Source organism: Phlebotomus argentipes, unplaced genomic scaffold, assembly GCF_947086385.1.
Source record: "Phlebotomus argentipes unplaced genomic scaffold, Phlebotomus argentipes genome assembly contig_5, whole genome shotgun sequence".
NCBI lineage: Eukaryota > Metazoa > Arthropoda > Insecta > Diptera > Psychodidae > Phlebotomus > Phlebotomus argentipes.
The window spans coordinates 8,958,478-8,986,095 of record NW_026776165.1 but is presented as its reverse complement, the minus strand read 5'-3'; the positions used below and the strand labels follow the sequence as shown (position 1 = coordinate 8,986,095).

The following is a 27,618-nucleotide window of genomic DNA, read 5'->3' as shown; positions in this document are numbered from 1 at the left end:
TGGAGGCAAAGAGAGTGAACAGTTAAAAGTGGAGTGCCACATCATGGCCACACGGCCTGACAGGGTGGTCACATATACCCCCCAAAGTGTCTTTCCCATGGCGATATCCCCAAGGTTATTATGTAACTCAAGAAAATCCCGCGACGTGCACTCGCTCATAGACATTGTGGTGTTATCGGGATCACGCACACAATCGAATTGCGGAACAGTGGACTATTGATAGGTGCGGACACTGCGATATCCGGTATTATAGTGCACAAGTGCTGGACTGTTAAGTGGCCCGATCTCTTAGGCTCAGACGAGGAGGATTCGTGTATCTCTGGCGAGCCAAGTGGAGGCGCACACAGAAAAAGAGGCGAACTCAGAAGGGGGTTGACCGGGAGTCAGTTGAAAGGTGGATGAATGTCTTGGCACAGGAGTTCAACCCACTGGCTGGACTGAGAAGCGGCGGGAAAAAAGAGGCATTCGGAGGGCGTGCATAGCATGCATACGGGCCAATAAGGACGAAAAAGAACCCAAGGTACGTAGAGGTGCCCGAGACCGCCGTGACGTCAATTGGAGTAAGAGCAAGCGAGCAACAGAGACTGTTCCCTGTGCTGTCTTAAATGATTCTTCCGTGCAATTACCAACTGCAGGTAATCTATCGCCTGGACGCCTCATAACCTTGATTGGCCTGGCAGCAAGTTAAATGCCATGTCCTTGTAAGTTCTGGATCGCATATAGAATCCCATCAAGATCCCTTCCGGAGACTGAGTCCCTGCAATCGGACAGAAAGGTTTACGCCGTCAAGACTTAGAGTTGGGTGCTTGTATAAATCAAATTTTGCCACAGTTTCAAAGAAAGACATTTTTGAATTTGTACATCACACAAGAACTTCACAGGAAGTGAAATAATTCCTTGTGCGTTCTTTTTGGTCCACGGGAAGTGAAAAGAAGCGGAGAGACTGTGTTTCGTCATCTTCCATTAAACTTGAATTGCGCTCCACACTCTGTGTTGCACACTGTTCCTCGGGAGACGCGCGAGGGTGCACAAGGGACTATGCCAAAACACCCATAGCTGCAGTTTTCGCAATCAAGCCAGAGGTGGAGAGTCCCTTTTGTAATCTCCCCAAGAGTCCAAGATCAAGAACGAGAAGTGAGGACAATTGTGGGACTGTCGAGGTTGCCATGCTGTAGTTGCTATAGTGGTAGACTTAAGACATAGGCTTGACACAGGAGGTACTCTGTAGTGTTTGTGTTTGCATATCCTGTTATATATACCCTGAACGCCTGACTGTGAACAATTAGTCAGGGTGTGGGTGGGGCTACTTGTGAGTGAATAGTGTTTCATGGTTCCTACATGTACAAGACACTTTGGTGACCACACAGATTGTCAATAGAAACGGTGAATCTAGGTGTACACCTGCATAGTCCCACACAAGAGACCTTGATCATGTTGCGCGAAACCCTGCAGACGCTGACCTGCTTGAGTGTCCTCAGCGGCACCTACTCCCTCCACATGGCAAGAGACTCATATCGTCACGATGACGTGAGCGACGTGGGCCTGCACACAGTCCAGACCGTCGACGCCCACGGTCGCCACGACGATCATCGGCTGCATCCGCTAGACTTCATAGGCGCACGCAGTGGCGATGAGGATGCGTACGCCGTGGAGCCCACCTTCTCGCACGACGTCCCGCCCAAGGCGCTGCAGGACCTGTTCAACACGGACAGCCTGGACATGCGGCAGAAGGAGAAGCAGAACAAGCGCACTCCGGGCAATGCGGGTGGCTCCACATCCAGCTCCACATCTGGCATTCCCAATCTACCGCCCGTACCGCACAGCATTGCAAACCAACTCATGTTGCGGAGCGTCCGTGGACAGAGGCAATACGACGTGCCGCAAATAGGTGAGTGCATTGCATTTATTAATTTCACACCATCCGACCATTTGCACCTCTGCTCCGGCCCCCAATCACACCCCATTATTTAATGACTGCGCTGCGCTCCGAGTGGTCATTATATGGGTGGAAAAATGAGCGAAGCGATCGAAAAATTTACATTAATCATGCATGTGAACATTAACTATTCTCAAATATTTAATACAAAACATTATTCGATCCCTTAGTGATAAATGAAACTATATAGTGACAAGTACTTTGTCATCATTCATTGCAAAATCACAATTTTTGACTTGAAATATACGTCTAAATCGTTTTGTTGCTTAGGCATTTAAAATTTCAATTTGTTTTTGAAACTCTACGTTCGAACCGTCTAAGCTTATATTGCCAAAATTACCGCACATTCAGCAGCTAAATAACATGACAAACTTCTACTTCATGGCGACTGAAATGTATATTAACCAAAAGATAGTCGTTTGTGAATTGATGTGTTATAAAGAGTTGGTATTCTATTCGACTTTAGTATCTAAATCTACACATATATATATGCATAATCATCCTACTTTGAAATCAAATCAGAAATACCCCAGATATTTAGATTCAAAGCTGTCGAAAATTCGTTTCTCCAATTCCTGTGCATATCATTTGGAAAATCAATACTTGATAAACCTAGACTGAGCTTTCTCTTGCCATTCCGCAATTTTCTAGATGTCACACGGTAATGACAGTGACGTTGAACCATAAAATAGGACTCCTTCTTATTCACGAATAAAATCCTTGGAAATTGTATGTAATGAAAATTCTGGAAAAACGAGTGAAAAGCGCTAAGGCGTGGGACTGGAGAAAATTGAATCTCTCTCTCTCTTTCTCAACATATTATTTTCAATTTTCCACATCATTACCACCCAATTAGTAGCAGACGTCCTTGGCGGCGCTGGAAATTCCTTCAAATATCAATTTCCTTTCACTGGGCAATTAACAAATATAGATATGTGAATTTCCCATGAATAACAATCGAATTGTTCACGGGCTTTTCCTCGAAGTCATTCACCACTTCTTGGAGACTCGCGCGCAATATTTAATGGCAAGTGGAATGTTGGACATTCCTTTCTCACATTGCGATAAGTGCCATTAGAGGAATTCCCCTTAAACCAAGGCGGATAACGTGGAAATAATTCACAATGTTACTTTTTATCAAATGATTTTGCGACAAGAAAGTGGTGCTTTGCGTGAACGCACGCTGTGGAAATATTTACACGAAATTGCATTGAATACACTTTTTACCAAAAATTATTCTGGCAAATTATTTGGCTTCCTGGGAGCGACAAGGGCAGAAGGAGTGTCAATTGAAAATATGCCAATTGCACCAGAATTTACCGTGCAATTATGTCTCTTTGCGCCCCTCTTTCATTTCCCCTTGACAAATTTGTATTTCTCATATTTCGCTATTACTTTGCAACTCATCCGAAGAGCATCAGCCTTGAAAATCTTGGCATGAGACTCTCTACAGTCCCATAAAAATGTCGAGTCTGCAAGAGTCGAGTGAAGAGCTCTTTCTCTCTCTCTCTCTAAGCGATAGAAGTGCAATTGACACATCAATCAGGATTCCCTGTACATAGTACAGATGTCACACAGCTACTTAATTGGCACTCCAAATTCGCCCCTGGGCGGAAAATACGTATGAATTTTCGAGACGGCAATCAACGGAAAATGTGTGAAAAGCAGGAGCTGAAATTATGCATTTGCATGGGTCCTGTGCTTGGAGTTTTCATGTCGAACACGTATATAAAAGTGGGAAGATGTGCCCCTGAAATGAGCAATTTTACGATGCCGCAGCAACATGTTGAATATAATGAAGAATCAAGATAGGAAGGCAAGTAAATTTACTTGTTAGAATGAACTCTAAATGCCACATGAACTTCACGCAGCCACTGTAAAATGTAATATAAGACTGAATTAGCGAACACGGAAGACGCCCTGAATTACCTTCGAGAATTGTTCATTTATCATCGCGAGTTGAACTTTACAAGCGATTTTCTTCTCCAACAGTTTTGCCCTGAATATTGTTCAATTTTGGCATTCTTCTACAATCAATCTAGTCATTTTTCACTAATGATCGATTGAAACAAAATATATATATTTTTTAATATTTATTAGGTTTCATGGAGTTTTTCTATTTGCTTATATGTTCAACTAATGAAGTTGAATGAAAACTCTGTTAATATAAACATTTGCTAAATTCACAATAGTTTATATAGTAAGTAACAACTTATGAAATAATGTACAATTATAGTTATTTAAAATTTTTTCGTCATCCGTCTGAATTTCGAGTCAAGTTGCAAAATATATACTTTTTTTTTTAAACAGTTACGACTTTACAAAGGGTAAACAGAAAAATGTTTCTGAAATCCAGCAATTTTGTTTAAATTGCGATCATATTAACTCTTTGTCAAGTCACAACTAGGAAAGCTTGTGAATTTATGCTGAAATTTAAATTATAAATTTAACATCTCTGAGTTGGTCTTGATGTGTGTGTGTTCGGAACATTTGCTTCTCACTTACGAAAGTGGCTTTTTCGGAGTCATTTCTGGTGAGATACGAGTGAAAATTAATTAGTTTGGCATGCCCAATTATCTAGTCGTTTTGATGTGCCATCAGAAATATTATTTTAGGGTGGAAAAAGTGGATTTTCCCCCACAGAAATACTTGATGCTGTCCTTTTTCCGCCCTTGCGGAATGTGGTTAGAATTTTCTCGGAAATGAACTTCATTAATCTTACTAATTATGTAAGCATATATGTGTGTGTCACACCTTTTATAATCCACCATTTCCTCTCACTCGCGATAATAGAATTTCCCAGAAGACTCGCATAGTCATATGCATTATTACTCAGTGAATTGGAAAATATTCCACATAAAATCACCCTTATAATCACCCATGATATACTATTGTTAATAATTCAATAGATAAGCCACATGTGTATGTCAATTGCCAGTGATTCCGGTTTTTCAACTCTGCGCACACAATGTTGCAGAAAGACTGTCGTGGTGGCTTGGAAAGTGCAAAAAGGGATACAATTGAGGACGGATATTGATTGATCACTATTCTTTTACCAGTACAAAAGTGCACTAGGCAATTGTTTGTGAAGAATGAGAGTGAGAATATCATGGCATACGAGGAACTGACGTTACAAATAACACCTGACAGACGCAATATTCACTCAATTCTATGCTACATGTCACACTACACTCAATATGCTTTTGTTTACATCAAGTGGGCAATCACCATGAATAATTCGCCATTCGAATTGACACCTTTTTTGCGCTGGTATCAATGTATTTGCGAAACAAACCGAAACACACCCATAAGGTATCTCTAAAATTGACCAAAGTTGAGCACAGTTTATAAGTGGAAAATCGATTTCGAATGCTTTCCACCGCATGTTACATAAAATGCAATCTATATTAGAAATGTGTGGAACTTCAAAAAAAGGTGAGTTCACTTCAACAGAAGAAACTATCGCAGCATGGATTCGAGAGAGCCACAGCACGCGCCCCAGGAGATTGCATTCAATCGAAAGTTTTGCGTTTCATTTCACGTGCTTAAAATTACTTGTCAGTTTTCTGGTTTGCTCAAGATTCAATTTCCTAGCCGGAGAATGTGTGAGGAAATTTTCTAGAGCATGCCAATTTATGTGATCTCAAAACAAAATAAAACTACGTGAAAACTTATCGTTAAACGTGCAATTTTGCAAACCGAAACACTTGAAAGATTTTGTTGGGGAATTTTGAGAAGTGCTATGGATCATATTGAATTTGTAACGTAATCAAAATATTACTTGAACATCCATTATTACATCGTGAATCTGTAATTGAACTCAAGAGCATTGCGCAAAAGTCTTCTCTTACATTATAAATTACACATTAATCTAAATTATACTCATCACTGTGGAAATTTAGACGAGAAATCACATGTATTCCTTGGCAATACGAATAAATAATTAAATGACGTATTGAATTATAATTAGAGTTTCCAGTAAGAAAAGCTCATGCATCAAAATCCCAAAGCAGAGTAGAAATTATTATGTACTGTGTCAGCAATTCATCAGTAATTCAGTGACAATTTCTCCAGTGCCACTGTGGCTTTTGACAATATTTCCAAATTAAATTTCAATTGAAAAAGACTGTAGAATATTTTGTGCGCAAGATTGCGATATTCAAGAAGGTTAAATAGATTACGCCGCACAGCCCATAAAACCACTCAATTCATGCTGGTCAAGCTTTGCCGTTGGATATTTCCTCCTGAGGATACGACGCTCCTTCGCCACCCCATTGAGTTGGGCGAAGCCCGGCTCTATTTTCACCCTCCACTCCGTTATTCCATACAGAGCTTCTGCGATGGAACGGTGGAACATTTTTATCGCATACAAACGGCAACTAATACGCTATAACATTTTCTATTCTCAAAGCAATACTTGTTGAATTTTCTATTATTTTTAGATACAGTAGCTAAGACTGTGGTTGTGGCCATTGTTGCTATATATGGAAAGCAGACACCACCACACAGTGTACAGAAAAAATGAGAACATTGACGTGTGGCGCTCATTCTTCAAATTTTCCTTCTCTGCAACCTCAACCGAAACTATCGTATTGCCACTCAACGCAATTCGTCAATATTTTATTAAGATATTATCGATTTCTTCAAGTCTGTGCGCCATGCCGCCACACGGCTCGCAATGGAAAAGACCAAAAATAAAATTGATTAAAGCACATGTTAGAATGGAGGCATTTTCCATCGCACTCCTTCAACCATGTAAATTCTCACTTGTTATTTTGGCCTTTGCGCGCTGCAAGTGAAAATGTCACACAGCCCAATCAAGAGTGCGACCAACAATTGCTTTCAAGGTGGTGACAATTAGAAAAGAACAGTGTTTGTTGTATTATTTTTCTCACTACATTCTACTAAGCTTGGCGCTGTTTCTTCTCTTCTCTTCCGTCGCACATTTCAGCAATTGGCGCACTCATTGTATATAATTAAAAGCACTAATTCAACAATTACAACGAGAAATACAATCTCATCAATCATCCACTTTGATGGGGAGCTTTTTTGTTCAGTGGAAATTCTTTTACATCTTCTGGAATAACGATCACAGCGAACTCACAGGCTGTCATTAATGGAGTCATTTTTAAAATTAATCAAGACCAGAGAGGAAATTGAAGGTTAGGGAAATTTTTATGCTCACTCAATGTGAGTTTGACCCAAAAAAAATACTAACAAATCATCACTTTATATTGAGTAATTCACGAAGTAATTCAAGAAGTATCGCGAGGAAGTTTCTATATGAGAAATGATAATAGAACAAAAGACACAATTTGCTCAAATCACGCTCTAAAGCATATTCAATTGGATTCCTAATGCAAATTTATTCGAAAATATATTGCAATATTTCTTTCTGTTTAGTTTCAATTCATTTCCAGTGGAAATTCAAAATGATGTGGTCAAATTCAATTTAGTTGCAATTCTGCATTTGACATAATTACGTGTGGTTTCTCTCATTATAAACATTTGAGGTGTTCCAGAATTAATATGGACAATAATAGAGTCAATGATTGCCTTGAATTAAAATCATGTGCACCTTTTTAATAACCTGAAGCATTTATTGACAAATTAAAATAAGCAAATGATATATCTAAAGTTATGATTATAATGAAATTCTGAGGTAAATTCATATCCTTTCTCTAAAGAGTGATTAATCAATATCTATTTATCAACATTTAGCGTCAATTATAACCTTTCATTGAGTCCACGATTGTGATTATCTATTTATTTTCATTCTTGACAGAATTTCACCCCTAATCACAATCGATAAAGCGACCAAAACACTCCGTGTGTCAAGATATATTATTTTTGAGCATAGATTTAAGCCGCTTAGATCATTTTCCCTCACATATTCATTCTCATGCCTTAATCAAGGTATAAATAAGTTCTGTTTATAGATTTATGAATTATTCCGAGAAAAATAGAAATGGAATTGCAGAAATAACATTTTATTTTGAGCCATTCTCTTCTAGGAGGGGAAGGAGAAGACGTTTTTAAGAAAAGATTTGGACAATTAAAGTCAAAAAGTTTAGGCCAATAAATTATGTAAATTACAATGCTAAAGTCTGACAACAAGAAATCTTCGAATTAAGCACAATTTCCTAGCAATGATTCAACTGGTTCAACTAGTTCGACTTTGTGACTGAAGTAAAGAGATATTTTTTCATGTGTTTCTTTAAGATCTTTCTCGATAGTCTTTCTAAGTAGTCAAACTTCCGGAAATTCAATAATTGGTCTTATTCGGAAATTCCTAATGAATAAGTTTCATTTTCAAAGCTTATTACTGAGTAAAAGAATGTCATTGGTGCAAATAATTATACAACATAATCCTATTATATTGTTTCATGGAAAAAATCCCCGGAAAATTTCCATGCTTCAGTTGTCATATCGCTTATAGCTGAGATATTGTGCCACCCAACAAAATTGGGCTTCTGTGCGCTTTTCAACATCATTCCAAGACTTTATAATTTATAAAGTTGAGGAGCACAAAATTTTCTTAATCGAAATTCTATTAATTTATTTGCATATAATAGCGTGAATTCTTCAGAGAAACACAATATTGCACAAGTTTCCCATTCCTCTCTTTAATTGATAGTTTATGAACTGAGTATTTTCGCGCATGAGGAGAATTTGCAATCGGAAATTGAATTTATCGAGCCATTGTGACTTTGCCCAGACAATCGGCTATAAAGTTTGGGGAACAAGTTCAATTTTATCGCATATGGGAAAAAAGGAGAAAACATCTGAGCAGGAGTGAATGCCCTTGAGGGAGATTTTCCGGAAAGCGTGATGCTGTTACAATATATGTTTGTTTCTCTTGGAAAACACAACACCCAAGAAGGCTGGGGATGATTGTGCGACAAGACTGTGATTCTATTTCATGGTGGGAATCACTTCGATAATTCTTCAATTAGGTGTTAATTAAATGTTCGAGCTGAGCTCCGGAAAATTAAACATTGTGGGGAAAAACAGTGGAAAATAAAATCATTCGCATTATCGTTTTTCTCTTCATCTAATCTGACCAATTGAGAGTTGTGCATTCTAGGGTTGTTGGCATGCGTGGTTTTTCCCAAAGGACTTTGCAAAATGGGATTTTCTCCTGATCACAAGGTTCATTGGTATTATTTTTCTCCCAGAATTGGAATTCGCCTTTCCTCTCTCTCTCTTCTACATTAAGCATTCCTTTTGATGTTATCGTGGGTTTTGTGTCGACAGAGAAAATAAGCTCCTTATCAATAAACGAGATTTCATGAGGCAATTTTTAACTTCATCTTCACACTGAAATTCCACGGAAAAAGAATTATCTTGGAAGCTGAAGAGGTTAAAGCCCTGTATTAAATGCAACAACTGGATAACTTCAGAGTTCAAATACCTGCAGGTGCTTTTGGATTGATGCAAATTACAGTGACTCAAGTAGAAATGGCAACAGTGAAAATCACATCAAAAAGCAAGTTAGAAACATTACATTGAAAATCTTAGTAATAAAGAGGGGGTGAATATTAAGAGACTTTCAACTAAATTAAATAATGCAACTTTGCATTATTTATGTTTCTTCAATCAAATTGAAAAATAAAACTTAATCTATTATGATATTAAGATAAAATTACCGACAGTTCAAAAGGTATTTTTATGACTTCAACTGGCACTTTTTTCTTTTTTCTTTAATTACTTTAGCGAGATATTATTGTAAAAAAAAATCACATCTAATTCTCTCTCGTGCGACATGACAAGATGAGAACTTTTCCCCCCAAACCATCGCTGACCATTTTTCCGGGTAACAAGCGGATAAGATGTAAGAGCGAAAATCCCTCGAGGAGACAATTTTGTAAGAAATATATGAGATATTGTATGTATTCCACGTGCAATGATGACATTACCGATTTCCCGAAGCGAGCCCACCGTGAAAAATGTGGATGAATTGTGGCGTAAGTGAGAGAGACAGGAGAAAATATTGATAAATTGCATGAGAGGCAATTTTCCAATGTGAACAGGGAGGAAAAGGTGAATATAATCGTGGATTCGCAGGAGGGGGAGGAGGAAAAAAAAACGAGAAGCTGTCCCAACTTAGTTTCCCTCACATTCGTCATCGCCCGATGATTCGGTGGTTCTTGAGGCTGAACTTGGCCGCACCGTGAGTGGGAGACGCCTGTAACACAATCCAATAAATACCCCATCGCTATGTTTGTGTCCCCATCCCGTCTGTGCAGGGATACTTAGGATGCGAACACCCCAAAATCGCCGTCGTGTGTGTGTGTGGTTGTGGAAGTTTTCAGAGTATTGAGGAATGGCAGGAAGTTGAGCGAATGACGAGAAAACTAGACCAAGAACAACAACAGCATATTCAACGTCACAACTATAGCATCAGCAGTGGTAGCAGCAGAAATGGCATGAAGCTCCGAGATAGTGGAGGCAACCGAATGAATTTTCCACCCCCGAATGTCTGGACGATACGGCGCCTGGATGAGAGATCTATGAAAGCAAAATCACGGAATTTCTCTCTTCCAACCCACTCTGTGTGTGTCTGATTCTGGGTGGCAAATATCAGTTATAAGTCCGCCATACATTCAACCCACATTATATACAAACTTGCATACGTATTTTTCTCCACAGGGTGGAGCAAAGTAAGGGGTGAACATCTGATGGTTTAGGATGCAATCGATTCGCTTGCATTGTCACATTAATTCACACTATTTGCGCGCGGAATATTGGGTGAGTTCAAACATTGATGAACTCTTTAGACATCTGAAAACGCAATTTTCGATGGATTCAGACCACTTGGAAAATACGGAAACTACTTCTGTGTTAATATTACAAATTTACATTTTATTTCCTTTTAGGAAATCAATGAATTTGATTGAAAGATAAGTTTAAAAAATAATCAGTGTTATAAATTGAAAAAATCTCCTTTGTTATTTTTCCTTTCTCATTCCTTTTCACAATATTATTGTGAGACTGAAATAGTTGAAGCACTGTGTTGTTATATGATGATCATAATTTATGCAAGATTTCTATGTCTTTGCTTACATACTAAATACAGAGCTATATTTAACAGCGCGCGTCTGATCAATTTGTGCATTTGCTCGCTTTTCTCTCTGTGAAAATTATTCATCCACATACCAGAGTTGCGAGATAATTACCCGTTTGGTGGGGTTTTGGTTTGCAGACTACGCGCCTCCTCATTATGCTGAACTCGTGGGAAATTGTTCGGCTGCAGAATCTCAAGCAGTGTCTCTCCACCCTCGCAAGCCATTAAGCATTCCCACGCTCGGCGCACGAGTGCCAAACCCTTGGCTATGCCAATTGATAGTGGCAATTCGACAACTGGATATTTATTCGGAAAGTTGCATTAACTGTGCGCCATTTGTCAACTGCACCCCCTTTGATATCACACGGAGTCACTTCGTGGCTCCCAGCGGATGGCGGCAGCCCCAAGGGTGAGATATTGTGGTTCGCAGTGGTGTACAGCTCCAGGGGAAGCCTGAAGAAGTGGAGGAGTTGAAATTTCACGATCCTCATGAGCGACTTTCATAGCAATTCAGTTCCTAAACTTCTTACACAAATAATGTTTTTCTAGGTTATATGACTAATTTAATAAGAATATAGTGAATGATTAACCTTTAAAAACATTTCAAATATTTAGAGTTGAGAAATTAAGCTAACAGCTACGCAATTTCAGAAGTTTAAGGCACTCTAAAAATATTTTTTATCAAACATAACCTCATAAATATCATTTTAAATTAGACAAATGTCTTCAAAGAATTTTTCTATCATTTTTTATTTTCAACTAATTTTTTTTTCTTCAATTTTATTACAAAGTAATAATAAATTTTTATCACCCAAATTTTCTCCATGGAGGATTTCTACAAATTCGTTAAGCATTTTCTAAGTGAAACCCTAGAAAAGTGTCTGAAGGGTAGAAACTGTGCCAATAGCAGAAAGTGGTGTACAGATCATAGAAAACTATCTCCCCCTTGGGCATACCAATGCATCCGTGGGTGGATGATCCCGGAGCTTCCGAAAGGAGTCCTCGAAGGCGACTGTGCATGTTTGCGTGGCGGAGAGCTTTAGCCGGGAAGGCCATGCCGATGGCGGTGGCGAGAAAGAGATGAGCGTGGTGTCGTGATGCATTTATCGACAAATTCATATTGTTATTGTAGGAAATGCGTGGGTGGTTTCTTGGTGGTGGTTTTCGGAGAGACATTTTCACTGAATCATGTCATTACTTCTGGGCGACTTCTTTTCCGTCCATCTCCATTTTTATTATAACGTAACTTGGATTCTAGTTTTTATCACTGAACTTGGGGATTTATTTCTATAGCCTCCCACGAGAGACCATCTATAAAGCAATACCAGAAGTATTTCTCGCATTTAGCAGTTCGCCCACGAAAAAAGGACAAAGATGGAAAATGTACACACACACACAACAGAGCAATAAATTAAATTTGATGCGACAAAAAATAATAATTTCTAAGGTTCCCCTCCAAAGTGGGAGTTGTCTTTTATGTTGTGTACTTAAAAGTAAATCTTGTAAATCATACAATTTCATCCAATTTCGTCTATGGCTCTTACAGATATTTTTATGCCGGTTTTTGCCCATCCTCATTGTCAATTATTAAAACCTTCGGTCCGTGATTCTTTAGGATGTACCGAAGATTTCGTGAACATTGAAAAGCACAAAGAGTGTCTGAAAGGATAATTGCGTCATCTAGACTAAAAAAAAATTCTTAATTATTTCGCTCATGAATAAGAAATGAAGGTTTTCTTGCAAATTAAAATACAACCCTAACTAATTCCCTTGAGAAGCTTTTATCGTGATCATGAGAGAGTTGCCGCTGAAAAGCATGACGATTTTAGTTGTTCCACAAAAAAATCACTGAATATCTGATATTTCAGGTTGAACTTGTCATTTTCAGTTGACCTCATTTAATCCAATTAATTTTTCGAAACAATCGCAAATGTGAGAAGAATTTTTAAACTAAAAATAACAGAATATTATTTTGTTAATTGTGATTTATCAAGAGAAGAGATAAAAAGTGATTATCTTCAATCTTTCTTTAGTCTGTTTGAGAATACAAATTAAAAAAAAAAGCTAGTAATCTGCTGATGATATAGTCCATGAAAGGAAGGCACTTCATTCATCTTTTCTTCTCCTCACAAAAGCCCTCCTCATCGCCAGACAAGGTGTATGAATGAATAATACACGGAGAAATGGAGGGACGAGAGAAATTTAAAATAAATATCCTATTCATTCTCCATGTGAAATCTACTCTGAATCGACTTTTCCTGCTCATCTGAATCTCTGACGTATGTAAGTGCTCGGGAATCTGTATGTAAAATCTTCCGATAATCAAAATTTTCTACCAACACACACACACACACACACACACACACACACACACACACACACACACACAGTTCGCAATATATTTTGCGAAAGCTCCGGGCACTCGCGGCCTACACAAAAATACACAATCTCTCTCGCATTGTTCGTCTGTGCCTTTTCAATGTTCCTATACGGAAAATTATAATATTGAAAAAGACAAGGAGAGAGAGAAGGAAAATACATTATCATTTCATCCTCCTTCCAAGTAATTCTGAAGCGGATATTTTTATCATATATACCGCTTCTTCGATTTTCATATTCAAGGTAAAATAACACCACCTAATTTTAGGTCCGCGCTGGTCGAGGGACTTTGGTACAACAAAAAAAATAAAAAGAAGAAGGAAAAGCGGCAAACAATACCCGTATTGACCCATAGTTTTTCCGTCTCTCCTCTATTTTTGGTGACAATGCGAACATGATTGATGGAAATTGTTGGTAATTGGAAAATTATTCGATGACGTACAATTGTTGCGGGTGCGCTATATAGCGAATTGTCCTTTCATCAGAGGGTGAGTTTTGAGGTGCAATCAAGTAATCAATTGTACTAATTTCACCTGCACTTTGATTACAGATTTCCTATGTAATGATTCACATGATGTAAATTTGTGGTCTCCAGTTATGCAATTAAATGCATGTTTCGAATCACATTCCTTTGATGTTCGAGAGCTTTCATATTCCAACCGATTTTCATATTGAATTTCACTCCCTTTCAATTCATATGGCACATTTCCTCTATACAATTTCGAGGTAAACTTCGTCCATTTCATAATGAACCTCATGAATAATTCAAGCCTGTCGAGGAGACATTTTTCAACAAAGGAAATATCACAGTATAAATGAATTTCAGTACACATTTCAATACAAATGCGTGGAAATCTGTGTGAAAGGACGTTCCAAACTGATAGACACTCTGTGTTTTATGTCAATGAAAATTTTCACTTTGCAGTCAATTGACCAACTCAATTTGACGGTGTTCTGGGAAATCCATCGGCACACACTGGAATTCATTTCATTGTTACGCCTCTGGCTTCAATGTGAAGGTTGTAATTGAATTTGCGAATAACGCTATTTGAGCTGTGGGATTAATTATTGGCGGAATTAGCGCACAAGACTGATTGACTTGGCATTATCTTATAACCCTCGAATGGGTGCAATCAATACTTGGCCAGATGCTCTCTTCCAGTTCTCTATTTCATGATTGTCCATTAGAGAGATTACACAATTCGCCTCACAATTGGAAAGTGTGTTGTATCTCTTTCCCTTCTGTTTATCTTCTCATTTTGCCCCCATTTTCCTCAACCAGCGAAGTTCATAACGCAAATGCAAACAATTGTGATGGCTAAACTTAAATCATGGCCACAATTCTTGGGCGGAAAGTGAGATACTTTAAACATTTTGCAAATAAAATATGATCCATAACTATGATACACTGCAAAGGACTCTTCACCCTTTGGATTGTTTGCTTTCCTCCGCAGACAATTTGTGGTATTGGATTCCTTCAAGTTGTGGAGATTTTGCTTAGTAAAATTGAGATATGATTGCCACACTGAAAGCATGAAAGTGCACTTTTTGCTTTGCGCTTTTCATCTAACACAGCAATTAGTCACAATTTCCCTAGAGATTCTCTCAAGGAGCCTGTGGAAAGAATTTCCGTGGCGAATAAAGACACTAGAGTGGGTGGAATTGAGCCCTTGGGCCCCGTAAATGCATCGTTAGTGGCTGAGGATGTCTGCTGAGTTGTCAACATCTAGGCACAGATAAATGCCTATGTGGCGGATTTTCCATCGTAATAACATCACGACTGGCACAATTTACACATCGTCAAGATGTTTCTTCAGCAAATACTCTGTCTACAAGTCTCTTGTTTAAACACGTTCGCCAATATTACGAATGTGAATTTTTGCATTTTGCATTGCACATAAGAGTCTCCGTGTAGGTGTTGTTCAACGGAAAAAGTATTGTGTGTCAAGAACAATTACGACAATGGGTAAACTTTCGAGGATTTAGAATTTTATGATGATTATTTGTTCAAAGTTTTTTAACAGTCCTCAGTGAGGAATTGTTAAGAATAGTTCAGAGGAAGTGCTTTGAGTGAGGAGGAAAGTTTTGGAAAAATTATATAACCTATGAAAGTATATTTTATAGAGAAAACTGTCAGAAAATTATTATTAGGAATATAATTATAATTCAACAAATGCTCGAAACTGATTTTTTACAAAATAATCTTTCAACTGATTAGAAATTATCTGTAACCAAACATTATTTTAAAAGCAAAATTATTCATAATTACTAAATATCAGGGAAATATAAAATCGAATGGGCGGGACTTTCATGTGGGCAGGGCCTAACTATCCAGCTAATTTATCAATTACTTTAACATAATGTCAAATATTTTAATACATTCTCGATTACAGAAATCATCACAGCAGACGTATTGGTTGTGATTGTTAAAAAGAAAATTTCTTCGTGTCCCAATGTTTAAAAATAGCCCGAAATTTGCTGTCTAAGAACACCTCAACAACAATGTCTCCCAATTACTTCATGCGGTTCATTGGGGAAAAAATCGATTTCGCCCTCAAGCACGTTGCTTTTCACGTCCAACAATCCAATTATTATTAATTACATTTTTTAATGTTTTGCGTGTTGAAATGGAAAATATCTTTATGGCGGATAAAATCATCACACACACACACACACACAACAAAAATTGTTTAGTTTATGCTTTTGTCCGTAAGCATAAACTCAACGTGATGGTTTGGAGGTAGAATTGGGTGGACTGGGAAAGAAACTTATCTGCACGCAAGAGCCACAAACTTTATGTCATGATACAATTGTTGCCCGCAGACTTTCCGACCTACAGTGGAAATTCCTCAATGAAAAATTCAATGGAGCTTCGGCCGAATTGCGCGTGCATTAATGGGCAAAGAGTGGCATCGGAATTTCGAGGATCGCCTCATGAAAGGCCAACATCTTCTCACCTGTTGCCATTGTTGAAGCTCACATGAATTCAAGGTTGATCCTGAGCTGGGTTTTTTTGGCCTATTCCTGATTAAATTTCAGTTCATGCCATCCTGAAGATATTTTTGCCATTTCGCCCTGAAAGCCTGACTTTCTGCGAGTATTCAATGAAACGCCAAAGAAATTCCCAATGGAATTTGTGCTTCTTAGAAAAACATTTTAAAAGCTCAAGTAACTGAATTTTCCTTTGGACAAGGGCTGGGAGAAAATCTCAAGACTTCTGATTGCTCCACTTCGCCGACATTTTGTCACTTTTGGCGGATCTTTTAATTTCTCGACGTATGACAAGCATGTATATTCAATTTTCACCTCATTTCACCCTTGAATCCAATTCACCAGCAAAATTTACATTTTAATACAGCTGAGAAGAGTGCTCTCGTCGTTCTCTTTCAGCTCTTTTTGCACATTTTCCGTAAGCTATTTGATAACATCAGGTGCAAAGGTACGCAAAATGATTGACAATCATTTTCCTCATCACTCCATTCCCGAATCCGTCATCAGCAGTGATGATCGTTGCTTGTGTCATTTATGTTGCCGTTTTCCGTATAAATACCTGTGATTTTTGAATGGAAATTTGGAGCTTACGGCAATAGAAGTGCTTATAAAATTTCCCAGGAAATGTTTCCATGGAAAATTTAATAATCCTCTTAAGTGTATTACAAATTCATTCCGAGCTGTGTAAAGGTCAAGACGAAATGGAAATCCTTAAAGCCTGCAAAGTGTAGTTCTCAACACATCTCTGCTGAGATGCAAGTTTCTAAGCTATTAAATTCCCGGGTATTATGAAACACATTGAATAGCTGTTGATTTTAGCTAAAGACATCTTTGACGTCAGCACTAAACATTGAAATGTCGAGTTAACAAATCCCAATTTCAAATTTATTTAGCAAACACACAAACACGTATATGTACATATGTACATGGTAAACTCCATGAATTATATATCAGAGTACTTTAGCAGGCCATTGATTGAGATGAAAATTCCAGTGACGGACCTTTCATTGCGATTCAAAACCGAACGAAACGTTAATTACTTGCTGAAGGACTGAAAAGTGTTTTATTCATTGTACCTGCAATTATAAATTCAATTATATTTCTTTCCTCAACGTTCCGCTGAGAGATTAATCAAATCTCTTCGGTAGATACACACTCACACACACAAACAGGAGAGTTGCGGGAAATTGGGAATTTTCTCGGGTGAGGAGGTAATGGAAAAGCATTAGAACTGTTGATAGCAACGACCTTCTCCATATCTTTGATTGGAAATTTCGCTCCGTTAATTATTGATTTCTCATCCCATTTTGACTTGCAAACTTTCTAATTTATGTTCCAAATACCACAGAGCAGTGGTGCAGTGTAACAAGGAGAACATTTCATTGACTCTTCCCTTTCTCGCTTTTCCAGAATGTCCGCCAGCGATGGATGGCATGGAGAGGTTCGCGTGTCCGACGCCGGATCGGCAAGGCCGGTATCGGTGTATAGATGATCATGTCTTATGTGATGGTTTCATCGACTGTCCCGATGGCGAAGATGAAGACCGACAAGCCTGTATGTTCTACAAAACGGTAAGTCACCAGCCAAGGCAGAGCGAAAAATAATTAAGGCCACGCCCACTCAGATACCCCGCCCTTCAAAGGGTTAATTGCAGTGTTGTGTTGGGTGCTGTCGCCTCTATTACAATCTTTTCACCTCGGGAATCGTGTTCTTTTAATACGGATTACATCAAATATCCTCTGTTCACTTTATAAAGCATTGTACCTTGGCACAAAGTGCTGAGAACATGAGTCACCTCATAATTCTTCTCCGTGTAACCAATTTATATATATATATATATATATATATATATTATATATATATATAATAATATATATATATATATATATGGAGAGAAAGAGTGAGAGATTGAGCAGACGATGAGATACGTTTATATCTTATTATATCCAATTTCTCCTCATTTACTCCAAAACCTTAATTTGCTAAGGAGAAGCCTTTCGTTTAATATTGTATTACATATAATATTATTCCTTTCTATAAAATATAGCCTCTCTGCGTTTAGCATTTCCCATGTTCACAGGCTATTTTTCTCTTCCCAACCTCGCAAATTCATAAGGCGGAAAAGTGCGTAGGTGGACTTGCAAAGGAAAGGCGTCCGCGTCCAATATCACAAGGAATCCTAATTGCGACTCTGCTGTTTTCACTTTTCTTGACACTTTCACTAATTAAAATGTGTTATTTATCTTCCTTTTGACCTCAGAAGATGAAAATAAAAACGTCTCGGATGGTGAAAAGATCTTACTCATTTCCAGTTGTGCGATATAGTTCAGAAGGGTCACTTTGCGCTAACATTGAAAGCCCAAAGACTGACTTTGGAGTGACTTGTGACCTGAAGTCAGAGGCTCAAGGAAGAGAATTTCTCAACTCTATAACTGTGCGAAATGCTTAACTGAGAGCTTATTATTTATTAGATTTATTCACAGCATGTGAATAGTGGTTAAATTAAAATTTACAAGCTGGGCGGTGACCAGTAGAGAGTGTAAAAGGGATTTTAATTATGATGGTTGCATTTTTGCAGCACATAAATTTGCATCTCTTTCCAATATAATTGGAAAGCTGTACGAAATACCTTCGCTTCATTGCATTTACATCTCGGCACTGTTTTATTTTTAATCGACCGGAAGAACGTCACAAGTAAGAAGTTGATTAAAATTCTAAAGCCCATTAGAGATTGATTAAAATTAAAAGCCACAATGAAAGTCGTGAATCGGTTACAAGTAGTTTTTGGGAATGTGAAATTAGTAGCACGATAATTGGGAAAATGTTGTCTTTGTTACTACACAAAGAGAAGAACAAATTATCTTATTTTCATAATAATCCTTATGAATTGTACTTGAGTCCTCAGTGTAATATTTGCATTCACCATTGCAGACGAAAGCTCACCTGGATGTGTTAGCGGACGCCTTGCTGCGATGGGCCCGAGGGCGCTAAGACGGAACTGAAACTACTGATGTTAACGTAAATCATAAAGAAAATGCAACCACATTAAGAGTAAATACACTAAAAAACCGTAGATGGGTGTATTTAGATGAGAAAAAGATACATATATGTACAATTCCAACCAAAAGAAGAAACCCAAATATCAATAAATCATTCACAATTTACACCACACATTATACATTTTCAGTTTGACACTCTTATCAAATCAAAAGAAAGAAAGAAAAAAAAACACTGAATTTGACACTCTTACAAAAAATAAAGATGATGAGAAAAAAAAACGTGAAATTATGCACACAAGAATCTCTCTTACCAAAAGTCAATCTTAGCAAAAGTTCATTTTAGGAATGATATAATCTCATCAGGAGAATTGAACCAAAATAAAAGAAACTTCAACACACCATCACAAGTTCTGGTAAACTATGTGACAGGCAAAGCCACACTCCCCTTGCTTGAAAATGTTTTTCCTCTCTTCACAAAGAACACTTTTTCCCTTTATGATTTCCACATACACTGTCCATGTATTCCACACATCAAAGTAAAAGTAAAAACATTGTGAGACTTCCTGAAGAATGGAAAATAATAGAAAAATCACCTCCCTTATTACTTATTAAAGTCAGTACGTTATGTATAACATTGTACCCACTAATGGAAACCTATTCTCATGGATAAGGCAGCTATCTGTAGATAAGTATGAAGAAAATTTATTAAATTATTATTACTTTACTATTTATAATGATATTATGAACTTATCTATTTAACAAATTTTGCGATTATTATAATGATGAAGTGAAAAGACCTTTAAAAAAATTAATTATAATGATAAAATTACAGAGGAAGATAAGAATTTCAAAAAAAAAGGAAAATGAGAGAGAAAATCATATTGAAAAGAACTATTAATGCATTTCAAGTATTTTCAATTGAGGATGTAAGAAGAAAAATTATCTTCAGATTGAGTTATAAGAAACTTATCCTTTCTTCTTCTATTTCACATTTTTCATTCCCTATTTTTTATTGTTCATTTTCTAAGCCAGATGATTAAAACTCTCCTAAAACTGACTTTTCGATATTTGATAAAGCAGACTTGACAATTGGTTGTGGTATTGAAATCTTCTATACAAAGTAATTTACAAAAAAAAATGATCTTTAAAGTAAAATTGCAAAACTCTAAAGTAATCCAATTTACTTGAATGTATAATCATCTATCTTGCGGAGCCTTTTTCTTGCTTGGGAAGAAGTGAAGGCGAAGAAGAGTAAAAATTAAGCATTGACATATTGTTTGGCAAAATGATCTTATACAAAAGTCTGCATAAACCCTGAAAAAAAGCAAGGTTACTGATCGTGTTTGGAAGGGGAATACCTCTATATAATTTTATTAATCCCACATAAAGTCAACACAGTATACGGAATATTAACTGTAAAACCAATACCAGAATTTAAATGACCATTTTTATTGCATTTGACAGATCATTTGACGTTGAACTTCTGTTGATGTTTACCGAAAAGGATGAGAAACTTATTAAAAAAAAAACAAATTGTCAATGACAATAAGAAAAGTAATGTCACATTTTGAAAGAAACTGAACATCAAATGTAAATATCTATTTTTATAACGATTTTTAAGCATTTTTCCACCTTATTTTGAACATAAAGCACTCCCAATGGCAAATAGTATAACAATTTGTCTCCATGTGAAACACTTATCATGATTTAACACAAATTTGAAATGCATTTTATTTCTGCATGTGAAATTTGTGAAGTAAATGAAAATACAGTGTCAAAGCTAAAAACAAAAATAATAAAATGAAACTGAATGTGAAAGAGAAGCACTTGAAAAAAAAACTATATAATGTCTGTCATTGTTGTAATACAAATCGGCCTAAAATATTTTCTTGTTACCTTAAAGAACAGAAGATTGATGGAAGAAAGAATAACAAGGTACAAATGCTTGCGAACAATTTCTCATAGAATAGATGATATATTTTTTTGGCCTATTTTTCTATATACTTGTAATAAATTTTTATATACAAAATGATGGTGAAACAATATGGCTTATCTAAATAAGAAATAAAAGAAAAGAAAATTCTCACAGGCCTTAAGGAAATACTATTGACAAAAAAAAAGAATCAATTAAATGTGTTATCAAACTAAATGTAAACAAAAAATATGTATTTTGTTTGCTTCACAATTTCACTATGCTAACATTTCGTTGAGAAAGGCAAATTTTTGAAATAATTTTTACGTTCTTAAATTAATTGAAATTCTACAACAAACAGAGAGACAAATCAATTGTTGTTGGAAATAATAGGGAAAAAAGGAGAAGTTATGGTCTTATTTTCAGCAATTTAATGACTTTGTCAGACATTTTGTTCAATTAATAAGAAGCAAAGAATGATGAAACTAACAATGAATCACAAATGTGAGTGAAAATCGAGAAAGTTCCCCGGCCTTATCCTCTTGCATAATAAACTCAGCTGTCGTTAGACAACTAAGCCATTTCATCTGACGATGTGTTTGATACACGTGATTGGTAAAAATTCTCAATTTTCTCTGATATGCACAGAATTCACACTAATGAAGAAAATCAAAAATGTCAATTACTACAATCAATTCACATTGCATCAACATTTTTATCTCTCAAACTTTCCACATATATTTTTTCCGTGGTATCATTCTGGTGGAGTTTTATTTTCTTTGGTTTAAAAATTCACGATATTTCCTCAGAAATGTCATTCTCTCACAACTCCTAAACTCGTAAACTTATATTATGTTCGTCTGATTTTATGTGAATCACATTGAATTCACACATACTGAGATATTTATTGACTACCGTTTTCTTACCTCAAACACCGGGAATTCGGCAAATTTCAACATCTTTCGCAAAGATGTAGGCAAATTAGGTGCATCACATCCGGTTGCGGGTCAGAAATAATACATTTAGAAACTTCATACAGTACAATTGTGTCTATTTATGGCGTCAACTCTCATTGGCTTGTTGCATAATTTGCACAGTGTTGGCCAAATATCCTCAATTGACCCACGCTTGCATGCGATTTTACTACACTCGTCGCCAACATATGCCCTTAACCCTCGACACCCCGCCCTTTTATCTCTCTGGTTGACGCATAAAATTGGAGACAAAATTGGCAAATATATAAATTTTATTGCCATCAGAAAGTGACTGAATCACACCACACGAATTCATCAGTCGCAACACCGAGATTGACGTTAATCATCAATCTCTATCTGTGTCCAGTGATTGCACTGGAGTGGGCGTGAGCAAACACTGGATGATGTGAGTCACAAGATGATTCTCACGATAATCCCTTATCGTTAAATGTGGTCTCTGTACATTCCCATGGGATTAATTACGCGAAAAGCCACGAGACGATAGATCAATAAATGACAGACATTTGATTTATTTTCAGCCCTTTTGATTCACGATGTTTGGTCAAATTCACCATCAAAAGGGGTGAAACGTCTGTGCTACAAATAATCACAAAATTCATATTTAAATAAATAAGATATCAAATTCAGCACTAAAGTAGTCACTTGAAAACCAGAAAATATTTCAAGAAACAAAGAATTTTTGCTCCTTTGAGCACATTTCAATGCACACAAATTGAGCTTTTGTATTTCCAGAAATCTCTTCATCATGAAATCCTTATCAGAACAAGTTTTGACTGGAGTTATTTTTATTGGAAAAAAAATGTCTTCTTAATCCTCTTTGTGAAATAAAAAATCTCCAGATTTTAATTAATATCTTATAAAATGTGGATTTTGTAAGTTTGAATAGGACCAAAAATTTTGGTCTTCTTGACGTAATTTCGTGAAGATTCGCCAACAAATCGTGCTGAATTTCTCCCCAAAAAGCCATCAGAATAGCTTGTGTTGTGATAAGATTCCGTCGGAAATTTAATCAAATATAAAATGGTAAATTTCTAAGGCAAACAGAAGAAATTCGTTGAATATGATTTTCAAAACTGTCTTCAGACATGATTTCATTGATCAACACTTCGCCATAGATAAATTCCGGCAGGAATGAGGGGCGAAAGGTCAATTGCACTCGGGCCACCCCCTGAGCGTGTTGAATTAAATAAAATGGGCTGTGTAAGGGTTGGCAGGCGGGCGACGAAATGGTCAGACATCACACAAGTTGATCAATTCAGTAAGAAGTTGATAAGACAGCGAAGGAGGAAACAGCAGAGTGAAAATTTCACACTTTACTGTGGGTGGATTTTGCTACACTTTCTCTCAATACAATTTCTTCGGGGTGAAATTGTTTTGAGCAAAATTTTCCAATCAACCAACCATAATATATTCCACAATAAGTTTAATTACAAAAGATAATAGGAAATATGCAAATATTAAGGGGAAATTTTCCATTGTTATTATGTCAGTTTTCAACATAGAATCGTTGAAAGCCATTTTTTTTATATGTGTGTTCACATTTTTGCAATTCCGTGCGAAAGGAGAGGAAAATCCAATTTTCCATTTAATCTATTTCGAATTTGGCGTTAGTAGTGAATAATTTAAGCGCATTCTGGCATAAAAGGTCAAAAGAACTGACTATAAGCGATGAATATATTCTGCTGTTGAAAGTACGTATCAATCATCCGGCAAAATGCCATAAATATGAGCCCCAGAAGGCAAAACAGTAGCAAAAAAAGCACATATTTCAGTTGATTGAGCGGAAAGAAGCATGAAAAAATAGAACACGCGTGAAGATTCTGAGCATTAAACATTGAAAGAGGCATCAGAATGATTAAAATTGTGCTACTCTTTGCATGACATCTGCAATGGGTATTACAATTCTGGATCCATCGCATAAAATGTCACCAATAATCGTGGAGGGAATGTATCAATTGCGATAAGCACAATTTGCGAGAAAGGCCATCATCTCACCTTTTCAAAATAGATATTTATTGCCACAGGTTGGATCATTGGCACGCATTTGCACGTGACGCAAAAAGGTTAAAACACTTTGACCTCTATGGTCACATTATCTGTCCTCATTTATATCAATATTGAACACTGGGAGAGGATGTTTACAAACTTCCGCTTTCAGACACATAAAACCATATTATAAGACGCTCTACTATTGACAATTATGCTCGTGCTTCGTGCCAATACACTGGAATTACTGAAGGGAAATATCACCACAATTGCGCGTCAATTAAAGGTGTGCACAGCACTCGGTCAGATCAACAGTGGAATGCATAGAAAGTCGAGTCAAAAGCAGAAAATCTAATGACGTTCTGATATAATTTATTTCATAATAAAATCAAGAAGTTTTCATCAATTCATTTGGAATTAAATATTCGTAAGACTTTGGGTTTTATGTGAATTTAGTGAAATGAATTCTTTTGCTTCAAGTGCCTAAACAGCCTGAACTGTTCAATTTATCTATTTCACAACTTAATAGACACTTTTGCTGACTACTGTTATCTGTCTCTGGGGAAAAATTCAGTTCTCATGAACACATCTGAAGAATTTCTTGGGGAATTTCCTTGACCATGCTTCTGTGTGTCGTGTCAAAGGGCAAGAAATCATCGGGCTGTGGAATGTCCTGGGGGAGTACTTAAATTTCTACTCTCGATGTCATAGACATAAAGTACGTAGGTGTAAAAGTAGTTGTAATGTGTATTTACTTGGCATTATTAATCAAGGTGGACTTGATTGCCATTAAAGTGAAGATTATTATTATCGTTGCTGCACCTTTAGAAATTTATTGATTGACGAGGTGAAATTGAGCGGAGGCTGAGCTCAGTGTTGTAGAAAAGCTAATGTTTAAATTGAGAGCGTGAAGAATCTCCAGTGAAATGGTATCGAATGGTATTTTTGACGATTTTTACTCTTTAACATACACAAAGAAAAAAACCCCGCCAATTTGGTTCACAAATACGCGATATAATAAAATTGAACATGAATCAAAAGAGAGACGCAAACTGATGGTAGAAGAATTGTTCATAATTTTATTATATTCTTTTGGATATGAAAATTGTCGTCAAAAATATCTGGAGCCAACGATACTGTGTCACAAATGATTTTTATGGTATTGCATATCCTGATGCATAAGGAAAGTCTGCGGGGGACACCAGAAAGTCCACCGCAAGACAATGTGGGCATTTATTTACAAAACTGAGCTCATGCTCAATTCCACCAACGCGCGGCACTTTCTTCGTCACTTCATATACTCGTACACATAAATAAATACACAAAAGGGAGACTATTTAATGGAAATTTATCGCACGTAAGGAAGCCGCACACGCCAAATTCAAATGGCTTTTTCAATATGTTATTCGTGAAGAGCGTGTGAGGAGATTATTTAGAAGATTATATTATTAGGATTAAGGGAAATATTTTAATTGACAACTCCTCCTGGGCATCCTGTGGCCCACGGGCGGACTCTGCTGGTTGACAGAGCGCAGAGAGAAAACAATATTCATGGCAATTCCTAAGAAAGAACACAAAGGGAGTAAGAAAGACGTGAGAGAAATTGATTTAATTGCCAGCACGAGTTCTCAGCATCGCAACAGTCAGATATATTTTGAGCTACACACCGTTTTATCTCCCATGGCGGAGGACTGAGAGCCATCCTAAAAATGAAATTCTCATGTAATGTCCTCCAGCGTGACGGCAAATGAGTCCCCATAAAGATAATCCCCAGTGAAGTGTGGGTGTTTCTTGCACCTCAAGGCACACTCTCGCAAGCACTTGCTATTATCAAATGCAGACGAGAGATTGCATAGGATTCAGACTGACGAATGGAAAATATGAACAAGTTCCAGGAAACAGGAACTCCAATACATTTTCCGTTTCTCATACAGCACAAAAATTTAGTCTATCTTATATTTACACTTATTATCAAATGACGTTGAGAATATAAATAATAATAAGATTTCTTTGGAATTTTAATTATATTAATACAGAATGAATCTCGCTACAGAAATAATTTCTGCTTAAATCCTATAAAAATACAAGCATTTTTCTCGAGTAATCATTTCAAAAATACACCTTGCAAACATTACTTGTTTCTGCAGTGAAACACTTCTTTTCATCTCCACTGTTTCCCATAAATCCCACTTCATCCGGAGTTTGCAATTCAATGGAAATCCCATGGAGAGGAGCCATAAAGGTGCAAAAGACCATAAAACACTCGTTGAGAACACCTTACCGGAGAAATCACTGTGAATAATTGATGTGTTTTGCGTTTAAATTCAACGGTGGTCCTTTGATGACCTCCTGGAAGATTTCGCGAGTCGTAATAAAATATTGAGCATCGTGAGGGCGTCAACTAAGAATAACTCACACGTTGACCCAAAATATCCCACGGACTTATCACTGGCCTAATGCAAAATTGATTGGGCTTCGCTGAATAATTAAGCGAATCCTTTTAGTCGGCCTAAAGACATCCCATGAAAGTTAAATGGATCATCTCGTGGGTTCAGTTTCAAACATGTGTATAGTTAAATTGGTGAAACTTTCCTTCGTTCCCAGGGAGATTTGCCTTTAGGCCGCAGAGAAACTTGAGAGAATTGCAATTTTTTTTTCTGTTTGCTTTATCAATTCTTTCGTGTTTCCAAACCATGCGTCTTTGTCCACCACAAGAATATTTATTGGGCGAAAAAGTTTTCGTGTATCACCAGACATTTTTCATACACTGTGAGAAACCAAGGAGTGATTTTCCACCAGGAAAAAGTCACAAGTAAACAAGATAATTGTATTAACTGAGAATGACACTAAAAAAAAATGTTGATGCAAAGAATTTCCATGTGAAGCGATTCCTCAAGACATTTTACACGTAAAGACAGAAGTTATAAGATATTATGCACGAAAATGCACAAAATATTGCACACAAGTGAATGCACATTTTAAAAAGTAGGTGATAAAAAGCACTGTATAATGACAATGAATCCTCTTAAGTATTATTTTTTCCTTCTGTTTCTGCCTTTTTTTTATTATTTAATAATAATGAAAATAGTAAAAAAAATCCTCTTAATATCATGAATTCAATGTAAGAGCAATATTTTCAGGCTGATGAGTTGTTTGAAATTTCCTCAATTATCCTTCAATTTATCGCAAAAGAGAATAATAAAAGAATAATAATAATCAACTGAAAATATGGATGTTAATGTGAATGTTATGCACTACCAGTTGTTCAACCCTATGAGATAATAAAGGCACAATAATTGTCATTTACATAATGTAAAGCACATAATGAAGAGAGAATACTTAAAAAAAAACAC

At 36.8% G+C, this 27,618-nt stretch overlaps 1 protein-coding gene across 1 annotated transcript; it reads left to right on the top strand.

Annotated features, from left to right (window-relative positions):
• Window positions 1–27,618, top strand: LOC132256589 (uncharacterized). Its single transcript, XM_059753086.1, has 3 exons — window positions 1–1,888; window positions 17,784–17,944; window positions 19,305–27,618. The coding sequence occupies exons 1-3, from the start codon at window positions 1,432–1,434 to the stop codon at window positions 19,362–19,364; spliced, it is 678 nt and encodes a 225-aa protein (XP_059609069.1). The 5' UTR covers window positions 1–1,431; the 3' UTR covers window positions 19,365–27,618.

What these genes read in the sequence shown, in the direction of transcription:
- LOC132256589 (XM_059753086.1), top strand. Translation starts at nt 1,432, where the DNA reads ATGTTGCGCGAAACCCTGCAGACGCTGACCTGCTTGAGTGTCCTCAGC. An exon ending in ATACGACGTGCCGCAAATAG is followed by an intron (nt 1,889 to 17,783) that starts GTGAGTGCATTG and finishes TCGCTTTTCCAG; the next exon opens with AATGTCCGCCAGCGATGGAT. An exon ending in CCTGTATGTTCTACAAAACG is followed by an intron (nt 17,945 to 19,304) that starts GTAAGTCACCAG and finishes TCACCATTGCAG; the next exon opens with ACGAAAGCTCACCTGGATGT.